Source organism: Dendrobates tinctorius, unplaced genomic scaffold, assembly GCF_039654945.1.
Source record: "Dendrobates tinctorius isolate UK_male_01 unplaced genomic scaffold, ASM3965494v1 ptg000011l, whole genome shotgun sequence".
NCBI lineage: Eukaryota > Metazoa > Chordata > Amphibia > Anura > Dendrobatidae > Dendrobates > Dendrobates tinctorius.
This window is the reverse complement of record NW_027361679.1, coordinates 26,828,109-26,854,399: the sequence shown is the minus strand read 5'-3', so window position 1 is coordinate 26,854,399 and position 26,291 is coordinate 26,828,109. Positions and strand designations below refer to the sequence as shown.

The 26,291-nt window shown below is 45.8% G+C and overlaps 1 protein-coding gene across 6 annotated transcripts in view; it reads right to left on the bottom strand.

Annotated features, from left to right (window-relative positions):
• The window catches only part of COX18 (cytochrome c oxidase assembly factor COX18), a 64,647-nt gene that overhangs the window by 18,368 nt on the left and 19,988 nt on the right, over window positions 1-26,291 (bottom strand). For 3 of the 6 annotated variants that reach the window (XM_073590449.1, XM_073590463.1, XM_073590446.1), the window contains 2 exons: window positions 25,756-26,245; window positions 24,785-24,885 (listed from right to left, as the gene is read on the bottom strand). The exons of 1 other annotated variant lie outside the window; for it this stretch is intronic. In XM_073590449.1, coding sequence (XP_073446550.1) covers window positions 24,785-24,885; window positions 25,756-26,235 — 581 coding nt within the window. In that variant the 5' untranslated portion in view covers window positions 26,236-26,245. Of the gene's footprint in view, window positions 1-21,609; window positions 22,269-24,784; window positions 24,890-25,755; window positions 26,246-26,291 lie in introns of those variants that run through there. 2 more of the 6 variants (XM_073590454.1, XM_073590472.1) reach the window with 2 other exon arrangements.

Here is a 26,291-nt window from a genome sequence, read left to right as displayed (position 1 = left end):
TTGATAACGTGTGATAGACAATCCACAAATCCCCTTATTTAAAATTTGGGATGTCCAAACATCAAAATCCCCTCCTTGCCAATCACTAGAGAGAGGTCTCCTCTTGGGAACCTGGAGCTGAACAGACATGCCTCACATCAGCTCCTCTAAAAAATCAGCTAAAGTGTCTGTTTCATGCTGGCATTTGCCCCCCAAGATGAACAAAAGGGGGTGCACAGTATTCCTACTGCTAATAGGAGCAGAGGGACACAGTTACATGACACTGCGGCCGTTGTGAACCCCTAGAAGATGATCGGAACCCCAGTGAAGCCTCAAAGCAGAAGTGCAAGAGCTGTCTGTGGCCATATTCCTTCCTCCCCCTCCCTCGCTGGGTCCGGGACAGGACTCACTATCTACAGTGGAGGCTGCGGGGGTGGCTTGGCAGAGCAGAGGGGATTTCCTGGTGAGTGAGGAGAGACGCCATTATAGTAAAAAATTCCCTTGCTATTACAAGAGACTCTTGTGCGCTCTCTGCTGACATCCAGTCTATGTTTTATGTACTTACACCCTTATCTCAAAAAATTGTTTACTGGGGCTCTGCCTCCACATAGTGGCTGATCCTAAAATTACAGTCAAAGCAAGAGTCTTTGTCAAGCTATACAGAGGACTTTACAGTTGAGCTGTTTCTTATTCTTAGTGTAACATCGAAAGTGACATTACAGACTTGACCTTGTTGTACAGCACCAACCAGAGGAGGGAATAATCCTTACAGCCATGTGAAAGTCTAGAAACCATTGCTCCAGCCAAAAAACATTGCATTTTCTGGACTCATAATATTTTAAAATAGCAGATTCAAGTTAATCAATGATATCCCTGGTACAAGGTTTCCTGCCTTCATAAGAAATTTGCCTAATGCTAACGGGTCGCAGAGGTGAGGATCAACACGTAGTTACGATCCTAGGATATATTACCCCGGGACATTGTCAGCGGTTATCAGAGACTTTCATTTGTGAGTTGCTGGAGGTGCTGGACCAACCATGGGTCACCTGACTGGCACCCCCAACTTGCGGGGCTGCTGAGTAACTGAGGCACTAAAAAGGGTCCTGTGCTCGGCGGCTAGATTGCCTGGTGTCTATCATTAGTGAAGAGGAGAATATTACACGGGGTAATGCAATATGACTGGTGCCACGGCAAGGAAGGGGAAGATGGCGGATGCCGGCGACCGAGATCACCGTAACTCCTCCAGTGGCCTGACACAGCACTCGTGGAGGAAGAGTGTCAGCACAGAATGCAGTGGCAAAACTTGCACATTTTGCTAGAACTGCTGAAATGTAGAATCCGGCTGTGCAGAGACCTCCCCTGACCAGGGAAAAGGAATTCTGAGGAAGGGGAGACTACAAAATAGTAATAAACCTAACAGACTGACTCAGGAACAGACACCTAATCAGAGACAGAGTCTTCCGGTAGACAAGGAGCCAAGGCTGAGTGACATCTTTAAAGCTAATCACCAATTGTAACAGCTCTCTCTACAATAAGTCAGCAAGTGGGGACACTTAGGCTGTGTTCACACACAGCGCTTTTTTAGCGGTATTTTTAGCAGTTTTTCCAATAAAACCGCTAAAAATAAGCTTCCCATTCATTTCTATGCATTTTGCACTTTTTGTGCACACTGATGCGTTTTTTACCGTGAAAAAAACGCATCGCGGTAAAAAACGCAGCATGCTCATTAATTTCGCTGATTTTTCCACGTTTCTGGGTATTTCTATGCATTTTGAAAACGCGCGGAAAACGCACAGAAAAAAACGTGCGGTTTCTGGGAAGGGAGTCAGGTTTTTCAGCAGAAATGTAATGCTACGTGTGCACTTAGCCTTAAAGAGAAATTCTCGTTCATAAGACAAGCTTTAAGGAAGGTAAATGAGAGAATAGTGGAAGTGGAAAATAGAGTCAGCATTATAGAGGATAAACTGCCAGACCTCACTAAAGATAAGAGACAACATGTTAATCAGATTGCCTATCTGCTTGCAAAAACGAATGACCTGGAAAATCATTCAAGGAGAAACATTAGGCTGGTGGGAGTTCAGGAAAAGATGGAGAGTGGGTACCCCACTGAATACATTGAGGCCTGTCTTAAGAAAGTGTTTGGGTCAGACACACAGTCCTCACTCTATGCAGTGGTATGGGCTCACAGAGTCCCATCTTGTCCTATGCAGCTGGGTGCACATCCCAGAGCCGTTCTAATAAAATTGCTACATTACAGAGACGTTATTCTTCGTTCAGCCAGAAATAACCCAGATTTTACTATCGACGGCCAAAAGATATCCTTCTATCCAGATTATTCGGCGGATGTAAAAAAAAAAAGAGGCTTCAATTCTTTGATGTCAAGAGGCATCTAAGCAGAAGTCCAATACTCAATGCTATAACCAGCTAAGCTGTAGGTGGCAACATTGGGGTCAGTTCAGCTTTTTGACAATCCAAAAAATGCCATGGACTGGCTGGAACAGCATGAACAACAACTGAGGAAACGTAACAATAAGAGACTTGGTGAATCAGCTTTATCTACAAAAGGCTCTGTATGGTTCCATTTTTTTTCTTGTTCGAGTTTTAATTTATTATCTGCTGAAATGAGGACTGGTATTGTATTTGCACCTTGAACAAGAGTCCGGAGGTTTTACATTGCCAGTTGCTGGAATGGCAATGAAAACGTACAAACAACATGTACTGTTTACTGGAGGACAGGTTCCCCAGATTTTGTTCTCTAAAGTGTGATACAAGTTCACATAGTATCATTGTATTTTTTGCTTTTCTTTTCGTGTTTTGGTTAAAGGGGTTTTCTCTTAAAAATATGGGTCATTTATGGATCATTCTTCTAAAAAATGGCTAAGCATCTTTGATGAGCTGGATTGTGCGGGGATTGGGAGACCCTATTAAACGTACAGCAATACTAAAATCAGGGAAACAGCGCCTTCCATCACGTGTCTTCAGGAGACACACATGAGTAGAGAAAATCTCTCAATACTTGACAGGGCCTGGCTGAGTCATACTGTTCAATCAGTGGGATCTATATATGCAAGAAGAGTTTCGATTCATAGATTCATAGAATCGTAGAGTTGGATTCTTGTACTCAAACAGGTTTTATTGGCAGGACCAAAATACATTTAGTGTTCCCAAAGCAAGGAAAATAGATGTGACAGTGGAGAGAATTGGGGATTAGGGGAATGGGGTGACGGGGGCACAATTTGGGAAATAATAGTCCATTTGGGTGTTTTAAGTTCCTCTCAGCTTATGACATATGGTGACGTATTGGGCGTCGATCTCCACTGTTGATTCCTCTTCCCCCAGTGGGATGCAGAGTTTCCTCTCCTCATCCATCTATGGATGGGAAGTCCGGGTTGTGAATGGAAAGTCTCTGGAAGTGGGAGGCCCTCACTGCTGAGTATTTGTTGCAGTGAAGCAGGAAGTGCGCCTCGTCCTCCAGTGCATCCTGCTGGCAGTGCCGGCACAGTCTGTTCTCCTGTGGCTTGCATGTCTGTCAGTGCTGCCCTGTTTCCACCTCTAGACTGTGGGCACTCAGTCTGTATAGACTCAGGGTCTGCCTGTCTTTGGGGTGATGTAACCTCTCCAGATATGGGGCCAGAGTATAGTCCCTCCGCAGTGACCGGTAGACAGTGAGATTCTGGGGAGTACTCTAATTCAATCTGCCAACCCTCTATATATTGCTTCTTGCAGCTCTCCGAGATCTTCTTTATTTTGGCTTTTGTCAGGGTGTGTAGCTGACTTTGGGGGGACTGGCTGCTGGGGTTCGTGGCTTACTCTGGGCTTTGGCTCAATAGGGCATATTGATGGTAGGAGCTGGGGTTGCTTCTCTGTATGTGCACCTGGTCTGATAGCGCCCTCTTGTTTATAGTTAGCCATAAAGGGAATCGGCACAACTCTGCCCGACAGGCTATGTTTGAGCTGTTGCAATATACTTGGAGGCAGGGCTGTGGAGTCGGTAAGCCAAACCTGCAACTCCGACTCCTCAATTTCCCTTCCACCGACTCCACGACTCTGACTCCAACATATATTGCTTATATTTAATTGAAAAATTTATTGTAGTACAATGTGAACATCAGACATTTAATCATTTTTATAATACAATAATCAAGACATTTAGATAGAACATAATATATATTTATTGTAATACAACTTTAGAACACAAAAAACTGTAATAAATTGTAAATATGTAATACACTATGTAATATCGATATATATATAACACTATGTAATAAACTACGTAAGTGGCAAAAAAACAGTTTTCAACAAAAACATACTAAATAACATTTGTGCAGTCTATGAATTTGTTCTAAGAAATAGAATTGCTTCCATCAGATCCTCCTTCATAGATTACCTAAAATCTGACCTAATAATTTTAAGGCCAGAGAACAACCTCTCTACACTAACTTGAATTGGAGGCAAAGCCGTAACCACATGGAAATTGTTAGAGATGTTGCCCAAGTATAAAGGAATTGCCTCATGCACAGTGAGTTTTGATGAATGGTTGAATTTTTCTTTTTCTTTGAGAGCAAGTGAAACATTTTGCTGAAATATGGTCAATCTGCTTGCTATAGGAGACGGAGTGAAATATTTTTCCTTGCAGCAACGCTTTGCCTGCTCCATATCATCCAAATACTTGTGAAAGTCAAACTCCTCATCTGATGAGGATGAAGATATGGCAGCAGTAGCACTGCCAGGACCCAAGTCCTCTTGCGCTTGGCAGTCCTCCTGTAGGCCACTCATCCTAACTGCTATCTCAGTCAGAGCTTCTTTTCCTTTAGTAAGCTGTTGATCATCAAGCAATATACGATGACTTGGGTCCACAAACAGCTGCCAGAAAAAATTTATTTTCCAATAGCTGTGTCTCTCTCCATTTCATTGAAGCAGAAATGCCGTCTGCGATTAAATCTCCTCTTTGGGACAGGCAAAATAGCAAGTTCTTCCACTCCCTTATGAAAATGCCAGGAGTTAAATCCTCAGCTTGTAATTTTTTAGTCACGGTAAATAGGTGATTAAGCAATTCCTTCAATTCAGCCACCTGTGTCCATTGACCTTTATTTAGGGTTACCTGAGGGTTCGCCATATCTATAAGAAACGGTTTTAGCCAGGATCAAAACTAGGGGGGGGGGGGGGGGGGCAGAACCTCATACTGTTCCGCAGAATCTCATAGTGCACACCTCAGCTGCTGCAGAACCTTATACTGCACACCCCTACACTTGAAAATAAAGCCTGCACCTTAAGATGTGGTGAATGCAGTATATTTATTCCAACTATCAATTGATGTTGATGTGTTACTGAAGACGAGCAATGCCTGTCCTGGGCGTCCTTTTGGGCAGCTATGAGATGTACCTGACTGGTGTTAAAAAAAAAAAAAAAGGAGTGTTAGTCTGTGTGCTACCCGGCTTTCATTCTTTTTGGTACAGATAAGATATGGATAGACAGATATGGATAAATGGATATATAGAGCAGATTTCTAATCTGCTTTTGCTATTGAAAACATTATCTATGAGCTCAAAAACCTTTCAGGTGATGCGGTTTTTAAAAAGCTGTTCTGCTTTTGCAGCTGAAAAACATATCCTCAAAAAACGCAGCAAAAACATTTCATAATTTTCCCAAATTCCTATGAAAAAATATTCAGCACATTCTGCATTGAACTACTGTACCCAATTTATTATATATTTTAGGAGTCGGAGTCGGACTATTTTATACCGACTCCACCAAAATGAGCTCCGACTCCACGACTCCGACTCCACAGCCCTGCTTGGAGGAGATATTTGCAGAAATCCAGGTGGAAGACTTCAGTTGGGCTGGAATCCCACTTTGTGTGGTCTGGGTATGTTGCTGGGCCCCAAACCTCGCTACCATACAGCACTATAGGAGTGATGACGCTATCGAATAGCTTAAGCCAAACTCTCACCGGTGGTTTGAGGTGGTATACAGTTAGGTCCATATATATTTGGACAGAGACAACATTTTTCTAATTTTGGTTCTAGACATTACCACAATGAATTTTAAACAAAACAGTTCAGATGCAGTTGAAGTTCAGACTTTCAGCTTTCATTTGAGGGTATCCACATTAAAATTGGATGAAGGGTTTAGGAGTTTCAGCTCCTTAACATGTGCCACCCTGTATTTAAAGGGACCAAAAGTAATTGGACAGATTAAATAATTGTAAATAAAATGTTCATTTCTAGTACTTGGTTGAAAACCCTTTGTTGGCAATGACTGCCTGAAGTCTTGAACTCATGGACATCACCAGACGCTGTGTTTCCTCCTTTTTGATGCTCTGCCAGGCCTTCACTGCAGTGGTTTTCAGTTGCTGTTTGTTTGTGGGCCATTCTGACTGAAATTTAATCTTTAACAAGTGAAATGCATGCTCAATTGGGTTGAGATCAGGTGACTGACTTGTCCATTCAAGAATATTACACTTTTTTGCTTTAATAAACTCCTGGGTTGCTTTTGCTTTATGTTTTGGGTCATTGTCCATCTGTAGTATGAAACGACGACCAATCAGTTTGGCTGCATTTGGCTGGATCTGAGCACGCAGTATGGCTCTGAATACCTCAGAATTCATTCGGCTGCTTCTGTGCTGTGTCACATCATCAATAAACACTAGTGACCCAGTGCCACTGGCAGCCATGCATGCCCAAGCCATCACACTGCCTCTGCCGTGCTTTACAGATGATGTGGTATCCTTTGGATCATGAGCTGTACCACGCCTTCGCCATACTTTTCTCCTTTCATCATTCTGGTAGAGGTTGATCTTGGTTTCATCTGTCCAAAGAATGTTCTTCCAGAATTGTGCTGGCTTTTTTAGATGTTTTTTAACAAAGTCCAGTCTAGCCTTTTTATTCTTGATGCTTATGAGTGGCTTGCACCATGCAGTGAACCTCTGTATTTACTTTCATGCAGTCTTCTCTTTATGGTAGATTTGGATATTGATACGCCTACCTCCTGGTGAGTGTTGTTCACTTGGTTGGCTGTTGTGAAGGGGTTTCTCTTCACCATGGAGATTATTCTGCGATCATTTACCACTGTTGTCTTCCGTGGGCGCCCAGGTCTTTTTGCATTGATGAGTTCACCAGTGCTTTCTTTCTCAGGATGTACCAAACTGTAGATTTTGCCACTCCTAATGTTGTAGCAATTTCTCGGATGGGTTTTTTCTGTTTTTGCAGCTTAAGGATGGCTTGTTTCACCTGCATGGAGAGCTCCTTTGACAGCATGTTTCCTTCACAGCAAAACCTTCCAAATGCAAGCACCACATCTCAAATCAACTCCAGGCCTTTTATCTGCTTAATTGAGGATGACATAACGAAGGGATTGCCCACACCTGTCCATGAAATAGCCTTGGAGTCAATTGTCCAATTACTTTTGGTCCCTTTAAAAATAGGGTGGCACATGTTAAGGAGCTGAAACTCCTAAACCCTTCATCCAATTTTAATGTGGATACCATCAAATGAAAGCTGAAAGTCTGAACTTCAACTGCATATGAATTGTTTTGTTTAAAATTCATTGTGGTAATGTCTAGAACCAAAATTAGAAATATGTAGTCTCTGTCCAAATATATATGGACATAACTGTAGTTGTCTTCTGATGTCATAGAAGGTTCTGCACACTTTTCTTTTCAGGGCCTCTGCTGCTTACTTGAGGATCCCGTTTTGGCTTAGCTCCAGACCGAGGTAGATACAGCTGTTGGTCTTCTCCAGTATGGTACGATTTAATGTGAGGGAGTGAGTGGGGATTTTATTCTGTTTCCTCTTCTGAAACATCATGAATTTGCTCTTCTTTTGGTTGATGGGCAGCGCCCAGGTGGTGCTGAATATTTCCAGCACTGCCAGGCTATCTTGGAGGACTCTCTCGGTTGGGGGGGAGTAACAGGAGGTCATCTGCGTACAGCAGGAACTTCACCTCTTGGTCATGCAGACTGAGGCCTGGGGTGGAGGAGAATTCCAGGGCTGCTGCCAGTCCATTTATGTAGATATATATATACACAAAGATACTCAGTTTGATCTTCTCTGCTGTAAGATAGATGGGGAAGGCCTCCACTGTAGAATCTTCAGGCAGGAATATCTACTTGTCTCAGTGTATATACCTCCCCCATACAACTATTCAGTAATGAGGGAGGTTATGTCAACTGTAAATACTTTACTGATGCTGCCAATCCTAATGTTGGGAGATTTTAATAATGTTATAAATCCAGGGTTGGATAGAATGAGTCAGGGTTCATCACACAGAAAAACGTTTTGCCTCAAGTGGAGAAAGAGCGCATCTTCTTGAGATGAAGGTTGCTCAAGATGCTTACAATTAACATGTATTATAATTAGCTAAAGTTAATAAATAATTTCAAAAACAGTTTTACTTTAATGAAGGCGAAAAAGCGGGACATGTTGTTAGGCGTCGGATTCCTGGCACTGCACAGCAGGAATCCAGAGCCAGACATCCTGCGGTCTCCCATTCCTCTCCGACCGCTCGGACTCTTGCTCAGCAATCTCGGCTGGCCAGGCATCTCCCTCTGACTCGTTCTGTGAGCCTGGATGTTGCTGCCACCTCTGGTGCAGCAATGGTGACGCAACCTGCTTTGCAGGGAACTGCTCCCGAGGCTAAGTCCTCATGCCGTGCTACTAGGCATGCCCACAACTTGTCCTCTCAGTGGAGAGCAGGGGTCACATGTGCAGGTCCTATGTCGGATCTGATTGGTCCTTCCTATAGTACTGGAAGGTCCTGGAAGCGCATGGCTATAAAAAGCCCGCATGGCGGCTCGGCCATGCGCTAGTGTAGCATATTATGCTGTGTGTGTATGGTGATGGATGCATGGACTGGTGACTGACTCATTTGAAACCCCTTCCCTCGGTTATTACGAATGGTGACAGATTGTTGGGTAGTCAGCTCCAGGTTGTGGCCAGCTACACGCCACTGTGCCTCCTGCACGACACACTAGCGTCCGACGGTGCTCGGTCGTTCCGGCGCTGTCGCTCAGCAGCGATAGTTATTGCCGCGCTGCGGTTGCAGCGTTCTTGGCGTCTGCGGTTGCAGCGTCATTCGCTGGGTATCCTGTGAAGTAAACAGGGCCAGCGTCCTCATACAACTCTGTTGTTTTAGCGACTCTGTGTGTGAACAGAGCCGTACTTAGCGTTCGGGTGACGTTAACCCGAGCGCAGTACCTCACCTTTCGGTGCATCCGCCATTACTCAGCAGCGGTCTTGTCACCTACCGCACGGTGGACCCCGGGCGGTGAACGCACCTCCTATTATTTATATCTAGTGCGTTCCGCCGACCCTAACATTACACTAGCGCCAGGGTCTGGCTAGTAATGGCGGATGAACAGCGACTGCTGCAGCACATCCGGCAGCTGCAGGGCAGGTTGGCGGCTCTCGAGCGTTCAGCCTCAGCTGCGGATGTTACTGCAGTCGCTGTTCAGGCAGCCACAGAGGCTGTTTCCCGTGTGACCACTGCCATCCCTGCCCCGACTTTGTCCCACCTCCCGCTGCCCGAAAAGTTCTCGGGTGATAGTGCAGCTTGTAGGGGTTTCGTAAGCCAGTGCTCTATACAGCTGGAGCTGCTGGCCGCCCGATTCCCCTCCGAGCGGGCTAAAGTGGGGTTTATTATTTCCCTTCTGTCGGGCAGGGCTTTGGAGTTGGCCACACCGCTGTGGGAGCGTGGTGATCATGTGGTGCAGGGTGCTTCGCGGTTCTTAGACACTCTGAAACAGGTCTTCCTGGGACCACGAGTCACCCATGACACCGCGCTCCGGCTGCTGGCACTGTCACAGGGCTCGTCCATGGTCAGTCACTTCGCCATCCAGTTCCGGACGCTGGCCTCAGAATTAGAGTGGCCAGATAAGGTCCTCATTCCGGCATTCTGGAGAGGTTTGGCTGGCCATGTGAGGGACGCTCTGGCCACCAGGGAGATTCCCGCTACACTGGAGGAGCTTATCTCTGTCTCCACCCGAATCGATCTTCGCTTCATCGAGCGAAGGTTGGAACGGGACCAGTGTAGGCAGAGGTTTAGGTTGGCACCTTGTTTTTTTAGACCTCTGGAATCCCCCGATCGGGCGTCCGAGCGTCAGGGGGCTTCCCGTGAGGGATCTAGACTCCGGTCCGCTCGAGCTCCTGTGAGCTGTCATATTTGTAGGCAGGCCAGTCACCTCGCCAACCGGTGCCCACAGCAGCAGGGAGAACGCTCGCGCCTAGTGGCCGTAGGAGGCGGCGCACTAAAGCCAGCGACGTTTTCCTCCAAGCTGTCCTTTAAGGGGACTCTTGGGTTTAATTCTTCCACTCTGGCGGTGGAGGTTTGCGTGGATTCCGGGGCGGAGGGCAATTTTATGTCGTCAGCCTTCGCCCAACGGCACGCTATAACTCTGGTTATGATGTCTACACCAGTCAACGTCAGAGTGGTAAACGGCACCACTCTACCCTCGCAGATAACTCACCAGACCGTCCCCTTGGTACTCTCTGTGGCTCCGTCTCATCAGGAGACGATATCCCTCCTCGTCATGCCCGAGGGTATTGACCAGGTACTTCTAGGGGTTCCCTGGCTGCGGTATCACTCCCCCCATATAGAGTGGTCCTCAGGGAGGATTATTGGGTGGAGTAAGTCATGTGAGGGTAGATGTCTGAGGGAGTGCGTTCAGGTTGCCTCCACCGAGGTTCCCGCTGATCGCTCCTCGCTCCCCAAACACTATTGGCAGTATGCAGACGTGTTCTCCAAAAAGGCGGCGGAGACCCTTCCACCGCATCGCCCCTATGACTGTCCTATTGACCTCTTGCCTGGTGCTGAGCCTCCCCGGGGTCGAGTCTATCCCCTATCTCTCCCGGAGACTGAGGTCATGTCTCAGTACATCAGGGAGAATCTGGCAAGAGGATTCATTAGGAAGTCAGTGTCACCAGCGGGGGCGGGATTCTTCGTCCAGAAGAAGAGTGGGGAACTACGTTCTTGCATTGATTACAGGGGTCTTAACGCCATCACCGTTAAGAATAAATATCCACTGCCCCTGATATCAGAACTGTTTGATAGGCTACGAGGAGCGAGGGTATTTTCCAAACTTGATCTGCGGGGGGGGGCTTACAACCTGATTCGCATCCGTGATGGGGATGAATGGAAGACGGCATTTAACACCAGGGACGGGCACTATGAATACCTGGTGATGCCCTTCGGGCTCTGTAATGCCCCGGCCGTCTTCCAGGACTTTGTGAACGATATCTTCCGGGATATGCTTACCACCTCGGTTGTAGTCTATCTGGATGATATCCTCATCTACTCTCCAGATATTGACTCCCACCGGAGAGAAGTTTGCAAAGTTTTCGATCGCCTGCGGGCGAACTCCCTCTATGCCAAGTTGGAGAAGTGTGTGTTTGAGCAGGAGTCCTTGCCTTTCCTGGGCTATATCATCTCGGCCCAGGGATTGGCCATGGATCCTGCCAAGCTACAGGCGGTGATGGATTGGCAGCGCTTTATGGGGTTCATAAATTATTATCGCCAATTCATCCCCCACTTCTCGACTTTGGTAGCACCCTTGGTAGCCCTCACCAAGAAGGGTGCAAATCCCAAGTTGTGGTCGGAACCGGTCTCCAAGGCCTTCTCCACCATTAAGTCCCATTTCGCTAGCGCTCCCATTCTACATCGCCCCGATGTAGACAAGCCCTTCATTCTGGAAGTGGATGCCTCTTCCGTCGGTGCTGGAGCAGTCCTGTTCCAGAAGGACACGCAAGGTCGGAAGCATCCATGCTTCTTTTTCTCCAAGACCTTCACACCGGCAGAGAGGAATTATGCCATCGGGGACAGGGAGTTGCTAGCGATGAAGTTGGCCTTCTCGGAGTGGAGACACCTCCTGGAGGGGGCTCGTCACCCTTTCCAGGTGTTCACTGACCACAAAAACTTGGTGTATTTACAAACAGCCCAGCGGCTAAACTCTCGCCAGGCTAGATAGTCCTTGTTCTTTTCCCGGTTCCATTTCACCCTCCACTTTCTCTCCGGGGAGAAGAACGTCCGGGCCGATGCTCTCTCCCACTCCGTGGTGTCATCGGAGGAAGAGGAGGAGGAGCCTCGGCTGATCGTCCCATCCGAAAGTCTGAGGACTGTGGCTCCGGTTGCCCTTGAGTCTGTGCCTCCGGGCAAGACATTTGTCCCTGCCCGTCTGCGACCGGAGGTCCTCTCTTGGGCTCACTCGTCCAGAGTGGGTGGACATTTTGGGACAAAACGGACCTCCGACCTTTTGGTGAGGACGTACTGGTGGCCACATATGGCCCGTGACGTCAAGGACTATATTGAGGCATGCGTCTCTTGCGCCCGGAATAGGTCCTCTCGGCAGCGGCCCGCTGGGCTTCTTTTCCCGCTGCCGATAGCAGACAGGCCCTGGGAGATGGTCGGTATGGACTTTGTGGTGGGGCTACCCAAGTCCAGCGGCAGCACGGTCATTTGGGTTGTCACCGACCATTTCTCTAAGATGGTGCACCTGGTACCTCTCTCCCGGTTACCATCAGCGCGGGGCCTGGCAGTCTTGTTCATCAAGCACGTTTTCCGCCTGCACGACATGCCGGACAAGATTGTCAGTGACCGAGGTCCTCAGTTTGCGTCCCGGTTTTGGAGAGAGCTCTGTTCTCTACTCAGCATTGAGCTGAATCTCTCCTCGGCCTATCATCCCGAGACGAATGGGTTGGTAGAGAGAGCCAACCAGACCTTGATAACATATCTTCGACATTTTGTCTCAGCCAGGCAGGACGACTGGGCATCCTTGCTGCCGTGGGCAGAGTTCGCGTTGAACAATGCTGTGGCCGACTCTACCGGTCAAACCCCATTCCTCCTAAATTACGGTCAGCATCCGCGCGTTCCTGTGCCCATGCCCGTGTCTTCCACCGACTCCAGGGTGGCAGACTGGGCGGTGGAGGCACGTGACATTTGAGATCGCACCCAGGATGCTATCCGAGCTTCCAAGGAGAGAATGAGGATCTCCGCTGACGCACACCGGCGTCCTGCTCCAAGCTTCTCCTCTGGCGACATGGTATGGCTCTCTACCCGAAACATTAAACTGCGGGTTGAGTCGCCCAAGTTCGCAACACGATACATTGGCCCATTCAAGGTCCTTGAGTGACTTAGCTCGGTGGTCTACCGTCTGGCTCTTCCCCCACATTTGGCCATCTCGGACGTGTTCCTTGTGTCCCTCCTCAAACCAGTTCACATGGCCCGGTTTTCCGAGCCATCTGCCGGGTCATCAGACTTATCGTCTGACGAGTTTGAGGTTAATGCCATCGTGGGGCGCAAGTTTGTCCGTGGCAAAAAATTTTATTTGGTGGACTGGAAGGGTCATGGTCCCGAGGCTCGGACCTGGGAGCCGGTGGAAAACATTCACGCACCGCTCCTGATCGCGGCTTTTGAGCGCAGTGAGGCTCAGAGGGGAGGGGGCCCTAGGAGGGGGGGTAATGTTAGGCGCCGGATTCCTGGCACTGCACAGCAGGAATCCAGAGCCAGACATCCTGCGGTCTCCCATTCCTCTCCGACCGCTCGGACTCCTGCTCAGCAATCTCGGCTGGCCAGGCATCTCCCTCTGACTCGTTCTGTGAGCCTGGATGTTGCTGCCACCTCTGGTGCAGCAATGGTGACGCAACCTGCTTTGCAGGGAACTGCTCCCAAGGCTAAGTCCTCATGCCGTGCTACTAGGCATGCCCACAACTTGTCCTCTCAGTGGAGAGCAGGGGTCACATGTGCAGGTCCTATGTCGGATCTGATTGGTCCTTCCTATAGTACTGGAAGGTCCCGGAAGCGCATGGCTATAAAAAGCCCGCATGGCGGCTCGGCCATGCGCTAGTGTAGCATATTATGCTGTGTGTGTATGGTGATGGATGCATGGACTGGTGATTGACTCATTTGAAACCCCTTCCCTCGGTTATTACGAATGGTGACAGATTGTTGGGTAGTCAGCTCCAGGTTGTGGCCAGCTACACGCCACTGTGCCTCCTGCACGACACACTAGCGTCCGACGGTGCTCGGTCGTTCCGGCGCCGTCGCTCAGCAGCGATAGTTATTGCCGCGCTGCGGTTGCAGCGTTGTTGGCGTCTCCGGTTGCAGCGTCATTCGCTGGGTATCCTGTGAAGTAAACAGGGCCAGCGTCCTCATACAACTCTGTTGTGTTAGCGACTCTGTGTGTGAACAGAGCCGTACTTAGCGTTCGGGTGACGTTAACCCGAGCGCAGTACCTCACCTTTCGGTGCATACGCCATTACTCAGCAGCGGTCTTGTCACCTACCCCACGGTGGACCCCGGGCGGCGAACGCACCTCCTATTATTTATATCTGGTGCGTTCCGCCGACCCTAACACATGTCCTAGCATTAATAGCAAACACACAGAGGGGGGCAACATATATTGCGGCACTGAGGGATGAGACTGGGGAGATTATGTATGAAACTCCACAAATATTAAAACAATTTAAAACGTTCAATGAATCCCTGTTTACATCTAGGGCAACTGGGACGCAATCAAAGACGCAGGAGTTTGTGCGAGGAATAAGTCTCCCTAAGATCTCAGATGAGGATAGGACGTTCTTGGACAAGCCAATCACGTTGGAGGGGGCGTTGGCAGGCATGGCAAATAATAAATCACCGGGCTCTGATGGGATCCCCATTGAATTTTATACAAAACTAGCTGAAGAGCCCGGTGCTGCCCGGGCATAGTAACTAACTGTGGTTAGTTATAGCAAATTATAATTATCCTCCATCCCATAGTCCCGTGCCCATATACCCATCATACATATCCACGATCCCATATGCCCGTTGCCCATATACCCATCATACATATCCTCCATCCCATAGTGGAGTGCCCATATACCCATCACACATCCTCCATCCCATAGTCCCATGCCCATATACCCATCACACATCCTCCATCCCATAGTCCCATGCCCATATACCCATCATACATATTCGCCATCCCATAGTCGAGTGCCCATATACCCATCACACATCCTTCATCTCATAGTCCCATGCCCATATACCCATCATACATATCCTCACGTGCAATATTATTCGGCCTCTTTAACTTAATACTTTGTTGTGCCACCTTTTGCTGCGATTACTGCTGCAAGTCGCTTGGGGTATGTCTATCAGTTTTGTATGTCGAGAGACTGGAATTTTTGCCCATCTTCCTTGGCAAACAGCTCGAGCTCAGTGGGGTTTGATGGAGATCGTTTGTGAACAGCAGTTTTCAGCTCTTTCCACAGATCTCGATTGGATTCAGGTCTGGACTTTGAGTTGGCCATTCTAACACCTGGATGTTTATTTGTGAACCATTCCATTGGAGATTTTGCTTTATGTTTGGGATCATTGTCTTGTGTGAAGACAAATCTCCGTCCCAGTCTCAGGTCTTTTGCAGACTCCAACAGGTTTTCTTCAAGAATGTTCCTGTTTTTGGCTCCATCCATCTTCCCATCAATTTTAACCATCTTCCCTGTCCCTGCTGAAGAAAAGCATCCCCAAACCATGATGCTGCCACCACCATGTTTGATAGTGGGGATGGTGTGTTCAGGGTGATGAGCTGTGTTGTCTTTATGCCAAACATATCGTTTGGCATTGTTGCCAAAAAGTTCAATTTTGGTTTCATCTGACCAGAGCACCTTCTTCCACATGTCTGGTGTCTCCCAGGTGCCTTGTTGCAAACTTTAAATGACACTTTTTATGGATATCTTTGAGAAATGGCTTTCTTCTTGCCACTTTTCCATAAAGGCCAGATTTGTGCAGTCTACGACTAATTGTTGTCCTATGGACAGACTGTCCCACCTCAGCTGTAGATCTCTGCAGTTCATCCAGAGTGATCATGGGCCTCTTGGCTGCATCTCTGATCAGTCTTCTCCCTGTTTGAGATGAAAGTTTAGAGGGACGGCCGGGTCTTGGTAGATTTGCAGGGGTATGATACTCATTCCATTTCAATATCATCGCTTGCACAGTGTTCGTTGGGATGTTTAAAGTTTTGGAAATCATTTTGTATCCAAATCAGGCATTAAACTTCTCCACAACAGTATCACGGACCTGCCTGTTGTGTTCCTTGGTCTTCATGATGCTTTCTGTGCTTCAAACAGAACCCTGAGACTATCACAGAGCAGGTGCATTTATACGTAGACTTGATTACACACAGGTGGATTATATTTATCATCATTGGTTATTTAGGACAACATTGGATCATTCAGAGATCCACAATGAACTTCTGGAGTGAGTTTGCTGAACTGAAAGTAAAGGGGCCGAATAATATTGCGCGCCCCACTTTTCAGTTTTTGATTTTCCACAAAAATTTAAATAACCAATAAATTTTGTTCAACTTCACAATTGTGTTCCACTTGTTGTTGATTTTGATTGTTCACCAAAATTTTACATTTGGTATATTTATGTTAGAAGTATGATATGTGTGAAAAGGTTGAAAAGTTCAAGGGAGCCGAATACTTTCGCAAGGCACTGTACCAATCCTACAGCCAGGTTCAGGGTGAATGGTTCCTTCTCTGAAGCACCGCATTGGGGAGAGGTATTAAACAAGGTTGTCCCTTGTCACCTTTTGCTTTTCGCATTGGTGGTTGAGCCCCTAGGGATTCTGCTACGGAAACATTCTGGGATAGAGGGGTTTAGAAGAGGGGGGTTGGAAGATAAAATTGCACTTTATGCTGATTACATTTTACTCTTTCTAGCTAATGCGTCTAAGTCTCTGCCGATGGCAATGGAGGTGATCCAGTCTTTTGGGACCTACTCTGGGCTGGTGATTAACTGGTTTAAATTGGTGTTGATGCCATTAGATGAGGGGGAATATCAGGTTGTCAATCAATGTTTCTCTGGACTGCAACAGGTATCAATATTTACATATTTGGAAGTGATGGTCTCATCTAGCTCGCTAGATTATGAAAAACTAAATTTAGCCCCAATCCTCACTAAGTTTACACGGAAAAGGGATGCGTGGTCTAAACATCCTTTATCAGTTGTAGGGAGAGCCAATTTAATTAAAATGATATGGATGCCCCAGCTGCTGTAACTTCTTCACAATTCACCGATATTAGGACCTTTTAGGTTCTTTTGGGCTATTGAAGGGGTATTTAGATCTCTGGTTTGCAGGAGTGGAATGGCTCATAGTAAACTGGAAACTCTGCAGAGGAACAAATCAGATGGGGGGTTAGGGGTTCCTAACCCGTGGGTCTATTTATTGGCAGTCCAAGCTCAATATTTTAGAGGATGGGTACAGATACATGGATACAGGTAAAAATGTGTTAAAGCATCTCTTGCAGTGGGGGGTAAATAGCCGATATTTATATGAAGCACTAGAGGGTAACAAATTCAAATCTTCTACAAAAAACTTCCCACATTATCGTTAATGCATAAAATATGGTGGAAATTAAGAGATCTGCAACAAATAGAGTTGTTCACAATTTACATCAATCAATATGGGACACCCGATGGTTTGTTAATCTGAGAAGATTGGTGGGTTTTGGGAGGTGGAGGGAGAGGGGGGTGGGCTGGGTATCCCAACTGCTATTAGAGAATGTACTCAAATCTTATGCACAATTATAGGAGGAGTTTGATCTCAATCCAAAGGACTTTTACAAACCCTCCAGCTACGTCATGCGTTCAATGCGGACTTTATGGAGAGTGGTTTGAAAGTCTATATACCAAATACTGTTATACAGTTAATTAGCAGACCAAATAGTTCATCTGGGATAATATCGCGGCTATTTAGATCTTTATTAACATTAGTGCTAAGCAAACACCCAATTCATAGTAAAGAGAGATGGGAGGCAGAGATCGTCCCAATAGAAGAAGGTCAATGGACAGAGATATTGGAAAGGGTACCTCAACTCACTCTTAGTGAAGCGCATAGACTTTCTCAACTTGATCTAATACATAAGGTGTATAGAAAACCGGAGTTTATGTGCAACATTGGTGCCAGAGCAGACGCATGCTGTCCTAGGCATGGGGTGGAGCCGTATACTCTACTTCATAAACTGCAGGGATACTGAAGGAAAGTACTAGGATAAATTAAATGAGTGTTTAAGGTGGTATTGGAAACTACGCCCTTAGGTTGTGTGCTGGGATATGTGGAAGATCTACAGACAACTGAGCCGGGTAAAATAGCTATAGCATAAATGCTGTATTTAGCAAGGAATCTAATAGCGCAACACTGGTTGGATACTGAGAGCCCAACAAGAAAGGAATATATCAACAAAAACTGGTTTATAAGTTTGGAAAAAGCTGTGTACAAAAAAGAGGCAATATTACTAAATTTGATCAGCTTTGGGCTTCTTGTATGGATTAACCAGGGCTCACGTCGAGGGACTTAGTGAGATATAGATTGACCTTGATTTATTAAAGAGCATATGATCCATGTTTATACCATGAACAATAATAACGATTGCACTGCTACAAGCTCCAAAAGGAGATTTTTTTTCTTTCTAGGTATTACCGTGGTGATGGTGACTATATGTTTGTCCTCTTTTTTTTTTGTCCCATTGCCCCCCCTCCTTCCCAGTTGTTCTTAATTTTCTGTGTTTACCCGAAGAGGTTAAGGCCTGTTTCACACTCGGGTTTTTGTCCATCAGTCAAGATCCGCCGTTTTGCAAAAAAAAAAAAAACGGATCCGCTATTTTGATTGGCGGATCCGTTTTTTTTTCCCATTGAGTTGCATTACCGGAGGATCTTGACGGACATCCGTTGGATCCGTTTTTTTGCAGATCCGCCAAAATTTTGCTGTCCGCCGACATGCCCGAACGGAGCATGTAACGTTTTTTCGGGTGGCAGGATCCGCACTTCACACTGCGCATGCCCGAAAGACTTCACTCAGCCTGAAATTTAACCCTAAAGTCTGTTCTGGCGCCTGGAAAAAAAAAATCTCTCTCTCTCCTCTTCCTACCCGGGCTGCGGTTCCTTTAAAATTCTTCATTCATCGGATCCGTCAAAAAAACGGTCCGGTGGCATCCGTTCACATCAGTTAGCAACGGATCCGCTTTCCGCCATTTTGCCGGATTTTAACTGACACAAAAAAACTGAAGTGTGAAACAGGCCTAATATGTTTGTGTAAAAACTGTTGGAAAACTTTATTAAAGATAATTTATTAAAAAAAAAAAAAAAAAAGGCATCTCTTCTCGGTCTGACTTGCTGTCTACTGCCTGTTGTCAAACATAATCCGTCTCTAGCAGCAGAGGCACAGACACTGCTGAAAAGAAGTGTTGGGGGACTTATTCTCCTGTCAGTCAAATGTCATAAAGCCGGAAGCAATGCATGCTGGTAAAAGAGGGAAAAAGTCCACCCAACTATAGTACTGGTGTAATACTATTCTAACTTTTGGTATATGAGGACAGCAAGACAAGTGTTTCTACAGGTTTTGGATGAAACTACTTTACATATTAAAAAAAAAAGACTAATAATGTACAGAATCCCCCCTCCCCCCCAAAAAAAGTAGAACAAATCAGGACAACAGCGGGAATAAACTAAGAGAACAAACTGCAAACTTTTGACCTGATGACAGGTTCCCTTTGAAATGTAACCAAACATTATTCCTGATTTTTCATCTTTAGCAGATACAGAAATTGTCAATAATTGACCCCTAAGTGTGCAGCTCTGCAAACAGGAGTGCACAAACCCTTCCTGAGCACGCAGACAGAAGGAGTATTGATTCAATGAAAAGCAAAGGCTCTCAAGCCTACGCTCCCCACAGAAAGGCTCTCAAGCCTACACTTTCTACAGGAAAGTTATCAAGCCTACGCTTTCTACAGACAGGCTATGAAGCCTACGTTTTCTACCAGAAAGCTATGAAGCCTACATTTCCTTAAGAAAGGATATTAAGCCTACGCTTCCTTCAGAAAAGCTATCAAGCCTACTCTTCTCACAGAAAAGAACAAAAAAAGGGGGAAAAATGAGTACCGGTCTAACGGTAGTTTTAAAGTAGGAGAACAAAAAAGTAGTAAATATTGTAAAATAGCCTTTATTAAAACAAATATCGGGGCAAATGGTGGCACAAAGGCACACACATACAATGGAATTACATAGCAGGCAGCACAGATTTGGCAAAGGATATTTTGCATAGACAAGTCTTGACAGGGTTCTAATTTCCAATTTAAGGATCCAATACGATTCTCTGTTCAAGATTTTTCTTTTAATATCCCTTCCCCTTGCTGGTTTATAACCTAAAGCAAATTTTAGTATGGATACATCCCCTTTATGAATGCAAGAGAAATGCTTGTAAACCACAGAACTGTAATAAGCTGTATGATTGGCAGCATCCGACAACATCAATGACAGCTTTAAGTCTCTTTTGTAGATGAGGTTCTTTATTTTCTCAGATGGTAAAGCTGCCCACTCTTCTTGGCAAAAAGTCTCCAGTTCCTGTTATTTCCTGGGCTGTCTAGAATGAACTGCGTGCTTGAGATCTCCCCAGAGTGGCACAATGATATTGAGGTCAAGAGACTGAGATGGCCAGTCCAGAATCTTTAGTTTGTTCTGAACTTGGCCTTGTGTTTTGGATCATTGTCATGTTGGAATGTCCAAGTACGTCCCATGCGCAGCTTCCGGGCTGATGATTGCAAATTTACCTCCAGTATTTGCTGCATTAATTTTTCCTTCAACGTTGACCATGTTTCCTGTGCCTTTGTAGCTCATACATCCCCAAAACATCAGCGATCCACCTCTTTGCTTTACAGTAGGAATGGTTTTGCTCTCATCATTGACCTTGTTGACCTCTCTCCAAATGTAACGTTTATAATTGTGGCCAAAAAGTTCAATTTTGGTCTCATCACTCCAAATTACCTTGTTCCAGAAGTTTTGAGGCTTGTCTCTGTGCTGTTTTGCGTATTGTGGGTGAGATATTTTGTGGCATTTGCGGAGTAATGGCTTTCTTCTGGCGACTTTACCATGCAGCCCATTTTTCTTCAAGTGCCACCTTATTGTGCATCTTGAAACAGCCACATGGCTAGCTTTCAGAGAGGCAAGTATTTCAGCTGATGTTATATGAGGGTTTTTCTTTGCATCTTGAACAATTTTCCTGTCAGATGTGGGTGAAATTTTTGTTGGTCTACCTGACCGTGGTTTTGCTTTTAGAGAGTCCCTGATTTTCCATTTGTTGATCACAGTTTGAACTCTTCTGACTGGCATTATCAATTTGTTGATATCGATATCTTTTTATACCCCTCTCCTGTTTTATACAGTTCAACAACCTTTTCCCATAGATCCACTGACAATTCTTTTGCTTTCCCCATGACTCACAATCCAGAAAAGTCAGTGGCTGGATGAAAGATGCAAGACTCTGTCTGGATCCCAGATACTCACTCAGCTTTTATGCACACACTGATTACAAGCAAACAGGTCACAGGTGAGGATGTTACCATTAGTAGCCATTCAAACCCATTTGAGTCAACTTCTGTGCATGTTATCAGGCCAAAATCACCAGGGTAAGTGAACTTTTGATCAGAGTCATTTGGATGTTTTGGGTTGTCATTGTGATTTAAAAAGAGAAAACACAGTAGTTTGACAATAAATGGCTTCACCCAACCACTAACCATGATTGGAGAAAAAGTTTTGGTGTTATCATTCATATTCTCCGAAAAAAGGCCAAGAAAGCAACAATTCTGTCGGGGTATGTAAACATTTGAGCAGAACTGTACATAATTTTTATTAATATTAATACAAAAGACACTAAGCTAGTGACAAAAAAACCCCACGGAAATTTAAAAACATTTAAAAAGCCAAACGGCCATTATGGATACAGAGGAGAGGCTATAATAAGGCTAACACCTATCCACATTTGCCAATCAAATAATAATGATAATATTCAAGTTATCCAAAAACAACACTAGTGAAAATTATATATACCATACATAAATTCACACAGCTAGTATAAAAAATCATACAGACTCAAAATGCAACAGCTATAATAGTATAATTGGTAGGAATGTCCAGAACAACACTGCATGTAAGTACTAAAGTACTGAAATAGATATGAAAGTATGATATACCAAAATATAGGCATAATTATATAATATGGTGAAGACCAAGGACCCTCATGAGAACATGTCCCACAAGGAAGATGAATGGATGTGCGAAGAGCTGGCCATGGACTAAGGACTATTGGACCAATGGAACTACAGCAGAGTTCTCGGCTCTAAGGGATGCAAACTTTTCCAGCACGGAGCACCAGTTATGTTGATCTTACTTTTGTGTTTTACTAGATATTTGCTTGCTCATCAGTTTAAGGTGCACAAATCTCTCCTGGAAAGTGTTCAGCCTCAGGAATCATTGTTTCCATTCTGTGATAACAAGAAGAGGAAGACGTGGGGGCTAGATTTTATGTATACATAAGGTCAGACAGGAGATTGGTAATCAAGTAAAGCAATCATTCCAATACTCATCACTGTCTTAGGGGTCTCAATTACTCCAATGTTCTCCAAGTCACTAGTTCCATTCTGTGTATGAGTATAGTAGATCCAGTGGAGCCGTCAACACAGGGGGGTCTCACATGCAGTTCCAGGTGATTGGGCTGGGCCTGAGGGCTGGGCTCAGTTTCTGTGGGACGACTTGGGGTATTGAGGACACTGACAAGGAAATCGGGGGGTTGTTGCTGGCTTAAGCTGGATATACGTGCTACGGTTGCGGTATCCGTCGTCTGGTGGAGCATGGACTTTGACTACAGACTATACTGACGGGACATACAAAAGCTCTAGGGAATATAAAGTTTCGAGACAGTCGGCATCATCTGGTATGGGGGCAGTGGAACTACCAACCATATGCTGGTCATCTGCCCGGAATTATGGAGGGAAATGTGGGGTGCATTTTATAGTCCGGATGTACCCATTCCTGTCCTGGTATGATTGGCCCCACCCCAATCCTGGTATGTATGGCCCCATCAGAAAACATTAAAAAAATGCTTGCCAGCGCTCCCTCGCAACATCTTTTTCCGACGCGCAGAGCAGTGAGTATTCATTGCTCTTCAGTGGAGCGCACGGTGTCAGGCGCTACGAAACAGAATGAATATTCACCGCCTTCCACGCCTATGGGAGTGGAATATGGTGAAATGAATATTCATTTCTCTTAAGTAGCAGCAAACGTGACAGCCAGCAACTGCAGGAAGCCAGTGGTTGACATTGTGCGCCCTACTGAAGAGCAATGAATACTCACTGCTCTGCACGCACACAGTCCCGGCATGCAGAGCAATGAATATTCCGGCAGCTGCCCTTTGGCTTGCAAGCAGCGCATGACAGCCTTGCCATGCGCTGCTTACAAGCATAAAGCAGCTGCTGGCATCGGAACAAGATGCTGCGAAGGAGCACTGGGAAGGCAAGTGTAATTTTTTTTTGTTGTTGTTTCTTTTAAGGTTTTCTGATGGGGTCATGCATACCAGGATTGGGGTGGGGGCCAATCATACCAGAATAAGGATGGGGCCATGCATACCATAACTGGGATGGGGGCCAATCATATCAGGTTAAGGATGGTGCCTGCATACAAGGACTAGGATGAGGCCTTGCATATCAGGATAGGGATGGGGTCATGCATACTAGGACGAGATGGGGACCCTGCATACCAGGATAGGGGTGGGGACCTGCATAACAGGATAGGGATGGGCACCTGCATAACAGGATAGGGATGTGGCCATGCATACTATAATGAGATGGGGACCTTGCATGCCTGGATAGGGATGAAGGCAATCATTCCTGCCAGGATAGGGATGAGGGGGCCATGCCTACCAGGCTAGAGATAAGGGGGACATACATACCAGGCTCGGGATGAGAAGGCATGCATACAAGGATGGGGATGAGGGCCATGTCTACCAGAATGGGAATAATGGGGCCATGCACTCCAGGATAGGGATGAGAGGGCCATGCCTACCAGGGTAGGGATGAGTGGGCCATGCATACCAGGATAGGGATGAGGGGGCCATGTGTATCAGGATGGGGATATTTACCATGATATTAAAGTACAGAATTGACATTTTTTGCTTCAATTTTTTTTGTCAATTTCCTCCTCTAAAACCTAGGTACGTCTTATGGTCCAGTGCATCATATAGTCCAAAAAATACAGTAGTTGCATTGTTAACCTTCCTAGGTGATTATTATAACCCACTATCTCAGATCCTCAGGGGATGCAAAAAATTTTAATATATCAAATAAATGTGAAGGTCATTATACTATATTTTGGGGGAGCAGTGGGGACATCATACTATGCAGAGGGGAGCTGTTGGCCCATTATACTTTGCATATGGGAGCTGTGGGCCCATCATACTGTGTATAGTGGAACTGTTGACCCATTATACTGTGTATAGGGAAGCTGTGTGCCCATCATATTGTGTATAGAGGAGCTGTACATTGGCAGACTCAGGGGACATTATTATATGCTATATGAGCACTTAGAAACATTATTGTTATAGTGACACTCAGAGTAGAGTGACTGCCAAAGGTGCATAGAGGGCATTATTACTTTCTAGGGGCAAAATCTGGGCACTGTTTCCTAGGGCACTTCCATAGGGCATTAACATTTTCTAGGGGGACAATTTTACCATCTAAAGGACACAAAGGAGGTGTTATTACTATGTAAGGGACACAGTGCTGGGCATTATTAAGTGGGGCACTAGGAGGAGCGCTGTTATTATGTGGTTATCTACTGAGATTCCCCTATACCCACAATTAGTGTCCGCCACCATAGTTATAATTGGGGTAAAAACCTAAGATTGCTTTCTAATACAAATATGCAGCAAAGTGTGCTGGACAAATATAGGTAACTGCAGTTACATATACACAACACATAAGAGAAATATTAAAAAAAAACTTACTTTGCAACTTTGTCACTCCAGCCCTGCTGCTTCCCATACACCGCTACTTCATACTGTAGCTCCTTTGCTAAATCTTTTATTTCTGGTTGCAATTTCTCCACCTAGCTGAACATAAGGCAGAGGTCAGTGTTATTAGGACTTGTAGCTAAGTGTTGCACTCTCCATCCCACCTCTATAGACATCCTAAACTTGTAGATGTAGACAGCCTACACAGAAAAAATGGACTATGCATTTTAGAATATATTTTAACTCTTATACATACAGACCCACCAGCGATCAGGACCAGCGAGCAAGCTGGTTTCCAATGTAAACAGCGGGTATATAAGAGCCGTGCGGCTCTTAGATACCCTCTGTTTACCTTGGAAACCAGCGTCGCTAATCGCTGGTCTCTCGCTGCCACACGCAGCGATGCGCGCTGGCCAGCGGGAGACCAATGATCAAAAAACGGCCCAGGACGTTCGAGCTCGATCAGCGATACCCGGCAGGGGGGCCGGTCGCTGATACATGTCACACACAGCGATGTCGCTGGTGAGATCGCTGTGGCGTCACAAAATTAGATCAGCGATCTCGCTGGCGATATCGCTGTGTGTGACGGGGCTTTAACTTCCTGGTCACTAGGGGGATCGGCCGCTGGGACCCCTACTGATTCAAAGAACCAGGGTGCAGAAGAGCAGTGGCTGATCATGCATACCTTTGCTCCAATCACTTTTATGGGAGTGCCGAAGATCAACTCTCTCTGGTGGTCCTATTAAGAGCGAATGGAGCAGAAGTGCGGCACAATCTACCACCACTCCATTTACACAGGACTAACTATAGAGTCCTGGTTCTCAGGATTGGTGGGGGTTTCCGCAGTCAGTCCCCATCTCACAGAAACATATTCCATTCTGTAAAGTGAATGTATATAGAGCCTTAAATGATGGGACACTCTCATTCACTAGACTACAGCAAGTATGAGACAGTAAAATACGCACCTTGCCTAGGATGTGCATCTGATATACCGACAGAGGGAGGGTGACAGCCGTCCTCAGCACTATCGTTGTGCACATTATAGTCACCCACCATGGTAGACCCGTGACTTCTTGAACAGACAGTAATACGTTCTCAGCCAAATGAACAGGAGCAGAGTCGGCTATTTTTGCAAATACGCCATAATCACTGTTCACTTGCCCTGTCGAAGCAGCGGCAGAAGCACCTGTAGAGGTAATAGTCCTGTGATGGGATGCAGAAGCCACATATGCTGCACACAAAAGACTTTTGCCATTGACAGAAATACATCTGTGGCTGTGCGGTAAGGTCTGCGCTGGAAATTTCAGTCCTTGCTGATGTTTTTTGATAGTGGCGATTCCAAAGGACCGTGCCTGGTGACATCTTTTGGATAACAATATTTTCAAAGAATGAAGTTCAGTAGTTGTGGTACATGTTGTCAGGGTCTTCAAGTATTTAAAATACATTGCTCTAAGACTAAAAGTAAAAATACACAATGTATAATAAATTTCATTCACGCAGT